This window comes from Protomyctophum bolini (assembly GCF_963924005.1).
Source record: "Protomyctophum bolini genome assembly, chromosome: 21".
In the NCBI taxonomy this organism is placed as follows: domain Eukaryota; kingdom Metazoa; phylum Chordata; class Actinopteri; order Myctophiformes; family Myctophidae; genus Protomyctophum; species Protomyctophum bolini.
In genome coordinates this window covers 24,857,956-24,871,492 of record NC_137882.1, presented here as the reverse complement: position 1 = coordinate 24,871,492, position 13,537 = coordinate 24,857,956, and the positions used below count along the sequence as shown (strand labels likewise).

Here is a 13,537-nt window from a genome sequence, read left to right as displayed (position 1 = left end):
CAGGGGAGCTCTGGAAGCTTCTAAACGCTTTGCTTCTAAAAGCTTTGTACGTCTCTACAATAGGGCCCACCATTTTCAATTCATCAAAACATGTTTTGATGAATTGGAAATGCATGGTGGGCCCTATTGTAAACAAGTGTAATGCTTTATGGTGTCGTCCACGTGCAGTTAACAGTTGTTGTATTGAGTTGTACTTGAAATGTACTGTAATTCTGCAAACTGTTAATAAATCAATCAATCAAAAAAACACCCTGGATAATTTTGAAAATAGCACAAGGTCACTCACAACGCATGTTTCGATCTTATGGATTTTCAAAGATATAATTATGGTTTAAAAAGTGGTATAACAGATTATGCTGGGGAGAACCCCTCCTATAAGGACCCTTTGAGAACCACACCACAATCACATACACACTAACACTACATTAAGTCAATCAATGCTCTGGCTAATGGTCATGTAAATACTGTTAACTGATTTCAGTCAGGACTCAGGACCACTCTTGTCACTCATTTATTAACAGCTTAAACAATACCATGCATTTTATTATCCACAATAGCTCCTACTCCTATCTAGGTCATGCAGGATAAAGACACAATATGATCAATAACAGCTAGAGTACTGAATCCTTTGGAGCTTACCGATAATCACAGTACTGCTATTCATGCAAACACTTCGGTCGAACGATTGCCATAACCTAATCATTTCCATAGTCATCTCGGATTAGTGTGCATGTAAATGCACTGATGAGCAACAGTGTAATGTAAAGGAGGGCACAGTGGAAAAAGTACGTGCTGAACTGAACTGTCAAAATGCCCGGCCAGGCTACCACCCTCCTCATTCAGGCAGAAATGCATCTCCTTGGGGAAGTCACATTGAAAAAATCACACCATGTACTGTGTGTATGACAGAGTTACCAGGTGAGGGTCCCCAGGGGGTTCCTCTAGTCTAGTGGCTGCACCACTCAAAAAATCTGTCTGAAAGGTGCAGAGCCCCATATGTGCCCTTAGGGGGCCTCAGTCACAGACTGAGCATAGGGACTGAGGGCACATATGAGTTTAGTTTTTTATATGCTACCCCCAGGATGAGGGTGATAAAATGACAGGGACAGGGTGAAAAGCTTACACTTATTTGATATATTCTTATAATTTCCCTAGTAAGCAGTTGCTAATAGTTCCTTGTTCAGAGTATAGTTAATATGTTCATTATTATTGCCATGGGTACATGATGATCACATAGCATTCATAGTTGCTATAGGATGATATAGTAGAGAGACAGGAAACTGAGTGCAGAGATGGGGAAAGAAATGCAACACAGGTCTCCAGTCAGAATAGAACAAGGGACTCTGCACTATTCTGTCATGTAGCTGCCCGCCCAACAAGTTAACACTAGCTAATGATCTTGACGTTGATATCTTCAGTACAGCAGCTGTGACTGTTGCTACACGTGACAGTGTGCATGTGCTATGCATTTACAGAACATAATAATGTGAATATTTCTAAAGGAATGTATATGACCTCCGCTCTAGCTGGAGGTTTCTCCCACAGAGACGCCAGGTGCTCCTCAGAGACACCGGGGCGGCGGGGCACAAATTTCAAATGCTGCAAAGCATATTTGAAGACCCACTGCCTGGTATTTCTCAGACACACACACACGGTTACTTAACCACGCCTTGCAGTAATTGATTTTCCAGTCAGTGCTGTTGTGTAATCAAAGTGTCCATTCAGCAGTATTAGGTAATTAAAGTCTAAGTCTAAGTTCACTCAGCCCATGCGCTGCTCATTTATTTATTATCTTCCTTTTTCGCTCTCTCTCTCTCTCTCTCTCTTTATCATTCTTGTCTAACCATCCTTTGTGCCCCTCTTGCTTCATTTCTTTCCCTTTCTCTATTATTCCTGTCCAAGTTCTTTCATTTAATTTCTTTTTATCCCATCTCCCTCAGCTCCTTCCCTCTTTCTGTGAGATAATCTCATTCTGTCCATGTTCTCATTTCATCTTTCTCTGAATCCTAGTCTCTCTCTCTCTCTCTCTCTCTCTCTCTCTCTCTCTCTCTCTCTCTCTCTCTCTCTCTCTCTCTCTCTCTCTCTCTCTCTCTCGCAAATGTCATGCAAATGTCATGTCAGTCTGTATATGATGTTTAATCCACATGAGTCTGATCTGGCTTTCATGCCTGTCTCCCTAGAATCTTGTGAATCCATATATTATTTATGCGTAGGAGGAGAGGGATGTATCCATTTAAGGAGAATAAACCTCCTGACAAGTAAAAGTCTCAAAGCAATAACTCGATGTGCATATGCCATATGCTTTATATAACTTTATTATTACCAGTAAGACGCCCCAAGGGCAAGAAGCGACCTCGTCGCATGCATGCATGCATCCGCCTAGGTGACGGCAGACTGCTGGGCGAGCACTGGCGCTTTGGCATGGGGGGTCAGATCGACATAATGGAATGAATTATGTACTTTTCATATATGGAGCGTGTCTTGAGTGTACAGGGTTTGATGAGGTCAGCATCGACATATGGAATGTCAGAACAGGTCAGCTCCATATATGGAGATCTAAGGGTGGCAGCGGGGCCAGTGTATTGAGTGTACAGGGTTTGATGAGGTCAGCATCAACATATGGAATGTCAGAACAGGTCAGCTCCATATATGGAGATCTAAGGGTGGCAGCGGGACCAGTGTCTTGAGTGTACAGGGTTTGATGAGGGCCCAGGTAGGGCCGGGCCTTAATCTTTCGGGCCTGTTGAGAACTCTAGTTTTCGCCAACTGCACTAATAACTTTGTGACGAGCCCGTCTAGAGTTTGTTATTATTAATTCCATATCTTGAAACGAGACAACCGATTGGACAGCGGGAAAATAATGTTTGGGACAGTCATTGCTGGTCTACATGAGGAACAGCAGGTGGTAGCAGAGGAAAGGTTACTGACCACAGTAACCACTGGACAGCAATGAGGATTTCCCCTCAGCAGACATCCCAACTGATGCAGCTGGAGTTGGTGTACAAGCCCACTTCACAAGGGCGCTCCACTTGTCCAAGGTGTTTGTACAGATAGAAAAGCAACGATTAAAACAACTTCTTTTAACATACCGGTACATAACAGAGTGTGGTGTGGAACCAAATGGACCCATACGGGTCCATGATTTGGTTCCATTTGTACACTCTCAGAGGTCCTTGCAAATAACCACTAGTACTAGTTCAGTAGTAGGCCATAGTGTCATAATAAATAAGGGTCAAACATATTCTGATGAAAACCTGGAGACTTGGCATTCAGTATTGGGTCTTATGATCAACATAAGAACATTATAATGGTGTGTATGGAACTGTATAGGTGCAACTTCCCATAGACAGCCCATTCATCCAAACAGAAAAGTCCTAGTATCTAATTGTATTAAATAAGGTCAAACTCACCAACATTGCAGCTGTACGAAAAGCTTGAATTATCGTCTTATTATCTGCAAAGTGTTCCTAAGAAATTCCTTGCAGATGATTATTATTATTAAGTGTCAGAGTTTGGTTATCAGTTATCAGTTTATCGTTATCAGTAACGATAACGAGTGTCAGAGTTTGGTTATCACTGTCAGTTATCAGTTTATCGTTATCAGTAACGATAACGAGTGTCAGAGTTTGGTTATCAGTTATCAGTTTATCGTTATCAGTACAGCAACCTTCTGCTGCCTCCTGCATTATGTGCAAATTCAAAACAGGTGGTACGCATGGGCTGTTGAGTGATAGTCAACGAGCACTTCCAAACTCCAGCATTTAGAAAAAGATCATCAGACTGCAGGGAATTTCTTGACTGGGAGTATAGCTCATAACATGTTACATGTCTACAGTGGATTTTTATTAAACAAACACATTGCAGATAGAAAGAGGATAGCCTAATTCAAGCTTTCCCGCCTTTCCGTACAGCTGCAATGTTGGTGAGTTTGACTTTTATTTAATACAATTTATGGAACTTTTCTGTTTGGATGAATGGGCTGTCTATGCTGGGAAGTTGCACCTAGTTAGCACCTTGCTGGCAAGATGACAGCCGTGTGCATATCGTCAATACTGAACAGGGGATCTAATCAACCCGTAGGAGTCGCTAGAGAGCAACGACAGCTGACACCCTGACCCTCCCCAGCTGCCCACCATGAACAAGGCTAGCACATTGTGTTCATTGGAGGCCTGGAGAAGGATGAGGCACCGTGGTGGATCAATCTCCACAGTGTGGTTGGCAGGAACTTTACCCTTGCGTCAGCCAGTTTGTGTTGGAACTATGCATAGGCTAGTTTAACACATTCTACATGACCCAATAAGTTGTAGGAAACTAAATCTTTGAGATGGTTCAGGCTCTTTTCAGACTTTATTTTCCCTGAAAGGTTGAATATATGTCCTGCAGGTGACTGAACAGATGTTATGCAATATTTTGTGCAATTATAAACCAATACTATTTCACACTGATCAGCATACTGTATACGTACAACTGTATAAGGAGGAAGTTTTTTCATTAGTCAAACACACAGGACTTCTGATTTGAGTCTCAATCACCAATAGCATCCCTATTCTGCAGGATAGCAGATCTACAAGTAGATTGTATATTTCTGACAAGAGATTTGGCGTAGTCTAGAGTGGAGAGAAAAAAAAGCCTACCAAGTACTCGCAACTCACTGAACTCAGGTCCATTTCACTAAGAATAGAGGGGTTAAGTCTTCATATAAAATATAGTGAAACGTGACCTCCTCTGTCCCTACATCATTTATCTCTTTGTCCTGGGGTTTAAAAGACTCAGTCCCTCCGTAGACAGGCCATGACATCATTATGCCATGCGGGCAGAAAGCCCCTGTCAGATCTCATGGCTGGGTGGCTCCATACAACAGCAACACTGTGGTATGGCGTGCTGACTAAGGTGGTGGTGGGATGGTGGGGTTACAGTGTGAAACTGTGTGTGTCATACAGTGAGACTATCACCATAATGGTTCAATTTGCTGGGGGGATCCATGCTACTGCTTCCCCTCTAGTCATTCATATTCATGGCCTGTGGGGATGTTTTATCCCTGCTTCTGGTCTGACGATTGTAGACCGTCTGATAAGTTTGATATTTAAACAACAACCCTGGCATAACTTTTTTTGGTCACATTTTAGGTAATGTTTTCTAATTAGTTTAAATCACATTTCTTAAAATAGCAAACTCAGGTTGCATTGTGGTGTTGTTTGCAATCGGCAAACATTTGCTATTTGTTGTACAACAAGTTGACTATTAAAGTATCGCATTCTAACAAACAGGGTTAAGTAAGGTGAGCTAAAATGCAGGTTATATGCAGAACCTGGACTGCATGATCCTCAAATCAACATTCTTGATGGTGTTTTAACTAATTTGACCAAAGACTGTGACACTCAAAATGTGTGATTTGGAATTGCATGTGCTAGCCACATATAAAACCATTCTGATGTTCAAGTAAACCCTGCCTATCATCATCATCATCATCATCATCATATTACAATTCAAGAAAACAGTCTGTAAACACTTCCTTAGCACAGAGCAAGACTGCTGCTCGCTTAGGGGCCCATCTCACAACGCCACGGCGCACAGAGAGCCTCCACACACCTCACGCCACACCGCCCTGTGCTCTCGCCTCAACGTGCACTGCTTGCAAGCACCAAACATTTGCTTGCACTACCTTAATCCAGCACTGCAATACCAAATTCGGCCACTATGTCCATTTCGCCTCAGGGTGCCGTCTCTATTCATATATACTTTAAGGGGAAACCCAGCCATTAACTTTGTGCCCATCACAACTTCCCAAACTCATCCGTTACAAACCCCCTCCCCCAGCCCCAGTCCAAGTCATCATTTTGACTTTGACCTTGTGGTAAATGGTAAATGGTGCATTTATATAGCGCCTTTAACGAAGGCACCTGACAATGATCGTGCATTACATCACCCTGTGGCCCATTCACACACCGCGATGGCAGGGGAAAACCATGCAAGGCACCAACCTGCTCATCGGGAGCCATTAGGGTTTCAGTGTCTTGCTCCAGGACACTTGGACAGTAACTCAGGGGCAGCCCGGGATTGAACTGCTGGGAACCTTCCGGTAACGGGTTCCCAAGCAGGCGCTCTACCTCCTCCGCTACTGCTGCACCTTGATTATGACCTTGACCTTTCAAGGTCGTAAAAGTGAATCATCTCTTCAGGCAGTGTAATTACTTTGAGGCAGTATATCTACTAAAGGACTTCACCCTGCTAAATGCCACAGTATACTGCAACAGCTGTGTTCTGCCTGTGGTGGTACATGATCCCCTCATGGACTGTTTGTGACTTTCTCGGGAGCAATTTGAGGGCTACGACCGACAGATGGTGGAGTCAGCGGTCCGTATACTCACCTCAAACCACCGTTATAGTTACATCAGGACATGACAGCAAGAGGGGCAGAATAGAACCGTGATTTCATTCGGTTTACGAGGAAGGCACAGTGTGTGCTGTTGTCTGCTCCATCAGCACACTATTGGTTGGTAATGGTGGTAGCAGCCAGCCAGGGTCACTGCCGGGCCTAATCGGAGTGCAGAGTGACAAAAATAACTTTGATTAGCTTGATTGATTGAATACTTTAGTAGTCAAAAATGGAAACAACACATGGTATAGTCAGATATTATGGCTGAAAGAATAACACAAAAACATCATGGGAACTTCAATTGTGGTCCTATATCTTAATTGTTTGTTTGTTTGTTTGTTTGTTTGATTGATTGATTGATTGATTGATTGATTGATACACGAACATGTATTTGGTGATGTTCTGCTCACATCTCTTCTGGTACATTAAACCAAAGAGTGTTCTGTTTACTTTTGTGCTGTATCTCAGACTGTATGAATCTGCTGACATGGTTGGCAGACATCGCACTAACAAGCTATTGAGACATCAACCCATGATGTCATTATGCTACACCTCTTTTATTCCCAAATGAAAACACTATTTTTGATGCCATTCGGCTGCAATATTCTCAGAGCATTTTCTCTCTTTTTTTTCGTGATCAATCGATTGTGTACTGGCTTGGACCAATGCAACAACAAACCAGGATAAGTCCTGGTCTAAGTAATGGGCTTTAACTAGTCTCGTTCCCACCCCAGGAGTGGGCTTTAACCACTTAAAACCTAGTAAACAGTTTACTAGTAAACCGGACCCAGAGTTGGCTTTCTACCTTTTGTCCCTTTACATTTACAACATAAAACCTCTTCACCAAAACTAGCTGATACTTTTGGCTAATGTTTCCCCCAGAATATGGATGATGGCGTTTAAGTGGTCAATGTGCTCACTCACTGGAATGTGACATGATGCATCCAGAATGCTCATTTACTGGATAAAGTCTGTTGTGCTCTCTGTGTTGCACACAGACAGCAGTATGTACAGTACAAGCACACATACACACATGCAACAGCACACGGGGGAACCCTGGCACAGCACGTGGGACACATTTGGAAAAAACAGGGTGAATGCTGGCAGCCCGCCATGGATGTCCCATACAGTCTATCATCCACTAAACGAGTGGCATTGCAGAGAGACATTAAATGATGAGGAATAATCAACGTGGCTCTAAATATCTAGAGGAGGTCGTTTCAAATAGGCGGATTGGATCATCAGCCAGGCACGTTTAATTACTCAGAGCTTTAAATCTGTCTATCGTTGTTGTGATGCTGTAACTCATCCTCGGGGTGTTTTGTTCCGAACACTTCACATTAAAGGCCCAATCAGTGCAATTACAAACAAATAACAAATTGGTTTCCCGTTATATCAAAAATAAGAAATAACAATGGAAACACGTTTTTAATTTGTGATTGATTCAGCTCTTGAAAGAATGACAATACTGACTCAAAGAATAGATAAATTATTTTTTTATACTTTAATGCGTTTGTTTATACATACAGCATATTTATCTACACATCAAACTCTTTCAGAATGTATGTGAATATAACCTTAATTGACAAAACAAACCATGATTTGTGCTCTTGCCATATCCACATATAAAGAATAATCTGTAGAATGTATTACTTCTTGATTTGTAAATGATGACATTACACTGGTTGAATGGGAGTGACGTGACCCCAGCCCTAGTCGTGTGGATCAAAAATCAATTCAATTAAATTGTATTATTTATTGATGATTCACATCAAGTTGACTTGAATGGAATATCAAATGTATAAAAAATACATACTCTGTTATTTATTCACCAAAACACATACTGTATGTATGTATGTACCATGTATGCATCAAACTACATGTTTTGTATGTATTTATATCTGTCTGTGTTGTCTGTCTGTATCAAAACTGTATGTATTGTATATAATATGTATCAAACACATCCGTACTGCATAGTGTATGTATTCTATGTTAGTGGTTCTCAAAGTGGGGTCCGGGGACCCTCAGGGGTCCTATGGGGAGTTAACCACTTAAACCCTTGTTGAAGCTTGCAGATCATTTTTTCCACAAAATCTTGAAAACGTGTGAGCATTTTGCAATTGTTTTGAAACAGTTCAACAACACAAGTCCTGGCACAAAATGTTTCTGATGGTGGTCCGTGGCCAAATACATCCTCCCAAACACGTCCTTGACATGACCGTTTGAGAACCACTGCTCTATGGTATGTAGCAAAACACACCCTGCCTGGCGGCCTGGACGATTAGCTCAACCGTCTGGACACCTAGGCTGCCAGGCGGTGTGCCGCGGGTTCGACTCCCGAGCCCGACGGCCCTTTGCTGCGTGTCACTCCCCATCTCTCTCCCCCTTTACTGTCTGTCTACCAATAAAGGCATAAAAAGCCCCAAAAACTCATCTTAAAAAAAACCACACACACACCCTGGTCTATAGTGCATGCATCAGAACACATACTGTGAAACATCAGTCATCCTTGCTCTCTCTCGCACCTTTCCACACACACACACACACACAGAGCAGTATAAACAACATCAATCCCTTGACACTAGTCTAATAAACCTGACATGCAAGTGGCACATTGCACACATTCATTCTGGCTGCTTATATATCTGCCAAGGGGCTGGGCACAGGTCTGTACACACCCCTACACACATCAGAGGAGACACAAGAGGAAGAGGACAGTATACACCCAACTCTGAATCACTATCCCCCGGAGAGCCAGGCAAAACAGACTGGCCAGCCTTCTACATCCAACAGCGCCAATACAACCGAAAACAAGTCGTCGACGGTGAGACACCGAGAATCAATTACAGAGATAAGCGGAAGAGCTGGCTGTGCTTACTGAGGAGAGCGATAGAGAGAGTCACCGAGCAGCAGGAGACCAAGAGGGTGAGGGGAATAAACCACACATATTTATTTTGAGATAAACGAACAGCATCATCAGTCAAGCTGGCGGCCGATGAGTCAAACATCTCCCTGGGTGCAGGGCAGAGCCCTGCCACGCAGCAGCAGGCCAACGGAGGGCTGGGCGGGCCTGCGGGCGGGGGACCCGCCGGGCCCAAGCCCAAGGTATTATTACGCTCCGAGGTGGAGTGGGACATCCCCATGTTATTCAACCTGCCCATCGAGATGCAAGACTTGACCCCCGACCCCGTCTTCGACTGCGCCCATCAGCCCTTCCCCTTCCTGGACACGACACTGGCCGACCTGGGCATCCTGGAGTAAGTCTGCCCTGAGTGTGTGGAGTCATTCCCCAAGTGACCTGTACTTCTGCTGCTAGTTCTATTGTATCAGATAGCTGAATGCATTCGACTGCTGTTCAAAGGCCTATTTTTGTCGCCGACTAGACATGGCTTGCAGTCTATTAGATGCTACCAATCATTTGCACAGTAACATCCTCAGTGTTAATTGAACTCTGAAAGTGTACAAATTGCCCTAAATGGGGTCCATCATGGGTGTGTGTATACACAATCAAATTTGTTGTGTGTGTGTGTGTGTGTGTGTGTGTGTGTGTGTGTGTGTGTGTGTGTGTGTGTGTGTGTGTGTGTGTGTGTGTGTGTGTGTGTGTGTGTGTGTGTGTGTGTTTGTGCTGTGTGTGCACGTGCGCAGGTCAGAGGTGAAGGAGCGCATAGTGTGGGTCGACAACAAGAAGACCCAGATTAAGAACAAACTAGGGAAACTGAAGGAGAAAGAGATCACCATTCTGGAGGTCAGTACTAGTGGAGAGACAGGGACTCCTACAGTAAATGGAACCAAATGGATCGGTTCGGGTCCATTTGTACACTCGCTGAGCTACACATTTGTAAATTATTGTTAAAATCCTGACAAAAACGTAATCATGGATTGTATGGTGGGGATTAATTAAGTCTCACTCCTTCAGATCTGTAAAGACATGCAAGACATAAAAAAGAGAGTGGAGTAGACAGCAAACACCCCGATAAGACCATACTATAGGCATTCTTCCAGAGCTGCACACACCGGAGACTGGCAGTCTGACGCACACACACCTGGTGCTGGCATGTCGCTCAAAACGAGAGCGATTACCAACAGAAACATAATGGATTGATAGGATTTGGGTAAATAGTTTGCGGGTGTAGCTGTGTTGCTCTAACCCTATACCTTGTTGTAAAGGTGACAAAAAAAAGAAAAGAAAATACAATACCTATTACCAATTCATATAAGGGGATAAATAATCGACCAAAGTTAATTGGCTATAGCAATTAAGTCAATGTCATGGCATATTGTCATTCAAGGCAGACTCCCCAGCAGTGAAATTAATTCTGCTATAGTAACCCACGCCCCATCGTTGTTCTTCCAGGTGCGAGTGAAAGCCCAGAAACCCGGAGAGAAACAGCTCCAGGAAATTCTGTACAGCACAGAGGCCCACACTGACCGCTCCTTCTGCCGCACCGGTGTTGATATCCTGCCCTGGAAGTCCAGATACACTCTGGGTGGTGGCGTAGAACCTGGTGAGAGAGAGAGAGACACACACACACACACACACACACACACACACACACACACACAGAGGGAGAGAGAAAGGGGGAAGGAATCCACCAAGGTCTCGTTTTTAAATAACTGGCAGTTGCCTGAGAAATGTGAAACATCCTACAGTATATGAAATCTCGTTGAGATGTTAGGGTTCCATGCAGTATGTGACTGTAGTACTTGAATAATAATAATGTTCAGATGTGTTTGTTGGCAGTCTGGGACACATGGGCTGAGTATAGAAGCCATGGTAGTATTTTCATTGGATCCAGTAGAAAATCATGAGGGGGGGAAGATAATAAAAGTAAACCGAAAGTTATCAAGTATTTAAGTTGGACTACCTGTTCCCGGATAAATCAGACATTGGTATCGATTCCCCCCACAGTCATTTGACAGATAGCGATCATGGGTAGAAAAGGTCCTTTACAGCTCCTCCCCATGCTGGTTTAGTATCAGATCTTCCCGTCTCTCAAACCACATGTATCCCATGGCATGCTGATCAAGGATCAGAACCTAGCAGGGCCAGACACTGCTCTACATTCCCTCACACAACAGAGCGGTCTAAAATAATATAGTTATCATTGGATGGAATTTTGTATACGAGAGAGGTGGAGGGATATTGGAGCACGATGTTCTCATTTTGGCCTGGGCGGACAGTGTCATAAACAGGCGGCCAGCCGTTCCATCTGCCACGGCCAATGACCTCTGTGACCTATTCTCAGTAACTATGTGCCAATGCTGGCAGCAATGCTATACCGACCGACCACGCCTGTCAACCAGCTGATTTCACGTTAATACTCTGCTACAAACCTACAGTATATATCTCCAGGTCAACTATATCATGAATAAACAGTATTATAGTGTTTATATCACAGTGTCAATACATGAGCTTGTTCCACATCCTGTTGGACATAATGTTTTGCTTCAGGGTTGTTGCCTGATGAAGGTCTGAATTCTGAACGACCGAAACGTTGTTCAAATAAATCTAATTCTGTAAGTGAAGACAGTGTGCCGGGATCCTTTTGTCTCTACTTCTCCAGTTCAGTTATCCGACACACCTGTCCACTGTAGGTGTGCAGAAGGACTTTTTTTCTTCTATTGCTTCAGGGTTGTAAAAATGTCAAATTGGAAATTGAACGCGATTGATGTTCTCAGCATTGGGTGTTCCAGGAGTAATTAGCATGCCTACGGTGTCTATGTAATTGTGATGGGTGTGTGGCATTTGTCTCTCACTCAGTTCCACTACTGGAACACTAAGCCTGATAGCTCATGCTCGTAATTGCCGTGTAATGAGTCATTGGAGTACTTATATCACCCTGAGGGGAGGGTTTTTATCTGGTTAGTCAGTTTGTAAGCAATCTTATGGGGAAAACGGCTGCATGGAATGCCATGGAACCTTCAGGAAAGATGGGCAATCATCCCTATAGATTACAGTACATTATCAAATGTGACTACATTTGATTGAGGGACTGCCATTGGATTTTTTTGAATTTTCGTTTTTTGTCATATGAAGGCAGGGAATCAAAGCTTCAAATTGACATATTGACAGTTGAGAAAACTGGCTTGAAAGGTTCACTTCTGTGGTCTCTAACATTACACCTAGTTTAAGCATTGATTTCATATTTACATGTACATTTCAGCTCTGACACTTATTTCAGACATGCTCTAGTATGTGAAGAGTCTGCCTGTGCTATTAACTCATGTGAGGAAAAAAAGGGGGAAAAGAAGTTTCTCCTCTGGTGAAAAGCTGGATTTTGCGCGATGGCAGGCTCTCAGTCAAATCTGGTCACAAATAGTTAAAATTTCCAGCCATAGCTTTGACAAAATAATTTCTGAGCTACATTCCTATCCACTGGAACATCACTAGAGTTCTACGTTTTGGACAGCCCTGTTTCATGTGGGGAAGGGTTTGTTGTGCCTCTTATTTGAATGCAGTGTTTTTTGTTTCAGGAGAGAACTGTCTGGCCCCAGTGGAGATGACTCTGGCGTTGGGTTTGGACCAGCCAAAGCTTAACCAGACACAGGAACAACGGGATATTTAAGTCAAGATATTGAGGATCAACCAGCTACACTTTTAATTAACTTTTAATGTAAGCCATCGTTGATTTTCAAAGTAAATTTGTCTGCTCTATACTGGTTTGAAGACTCAAGTCACCTACTAACTGTTGTGTGTAAATTGTATTTTGAGGAAGCGCTCTATGAAGTGCGGCGAGGCATGGTTTGACTTACCCAGTTGTGTCCCTATTATATTGTGTGTATAATATTGTAATATTTGTACAAACGTATCGTTAGATTGGGGTAGGATATTCTAGAATGGTTTAATGCCAACACATTTTGCTTGTCTAAGGTAATACCAGAAACCATGTTTGCAAAAACGATAAAGATGGATGGAGTGGTACATGGTGAATGAACTAAACTTGTGTGTTTATAAAGCATGATAATGTAAAGTTGGAGTGATTCTGCAACTTCCACATGGCACGAAAATATAACGTGGAAATAAAGAGCTGCTTTTTGTAACAACTGAGGGTGTCCACTTACTTCAACCATATACTATACTGTATAATGAGTGAGCTCCCACACATAACTGCTGGATGTCTGCCACATGAGTTCACAATTTCACATGATTGCGCATTTACA

The 13,537-nt window shown here is 43.0% G+C and overlaps 1 protein-coding gene across 1 annotated transcript; it reads left to right on the top strand.

Annotated features, from left to right (window-relative positions):
- The first annotated feature begins 9,071 nt into the window (after positions 1 to 9,071).
- Positions 9,072 to 13,187, top strand: LOC308336372 (uncharacterized protein). The gene is made up of 4 exons (XM_080793734.1): positions 9,072 to 9,633; positions 10,022 to 10,121; positions 10,731 to 10,881; positions 12,851 to 13,187. The coding sequence occupies exons 1-4, from the start codon at positions 9,518 to 9,520 to the stop codon at positions 12,940 to 12,942; spliced, it is 459 nt and encodes a 152-aa protein (XP_080649860.1). The 5' UTR covers positions 9,072 to 9,517; the 3' UTR covers positions 12,943 to 13,187.
- Positions 13,188 to 13,537: the final 350 nt, after the last annotated feature.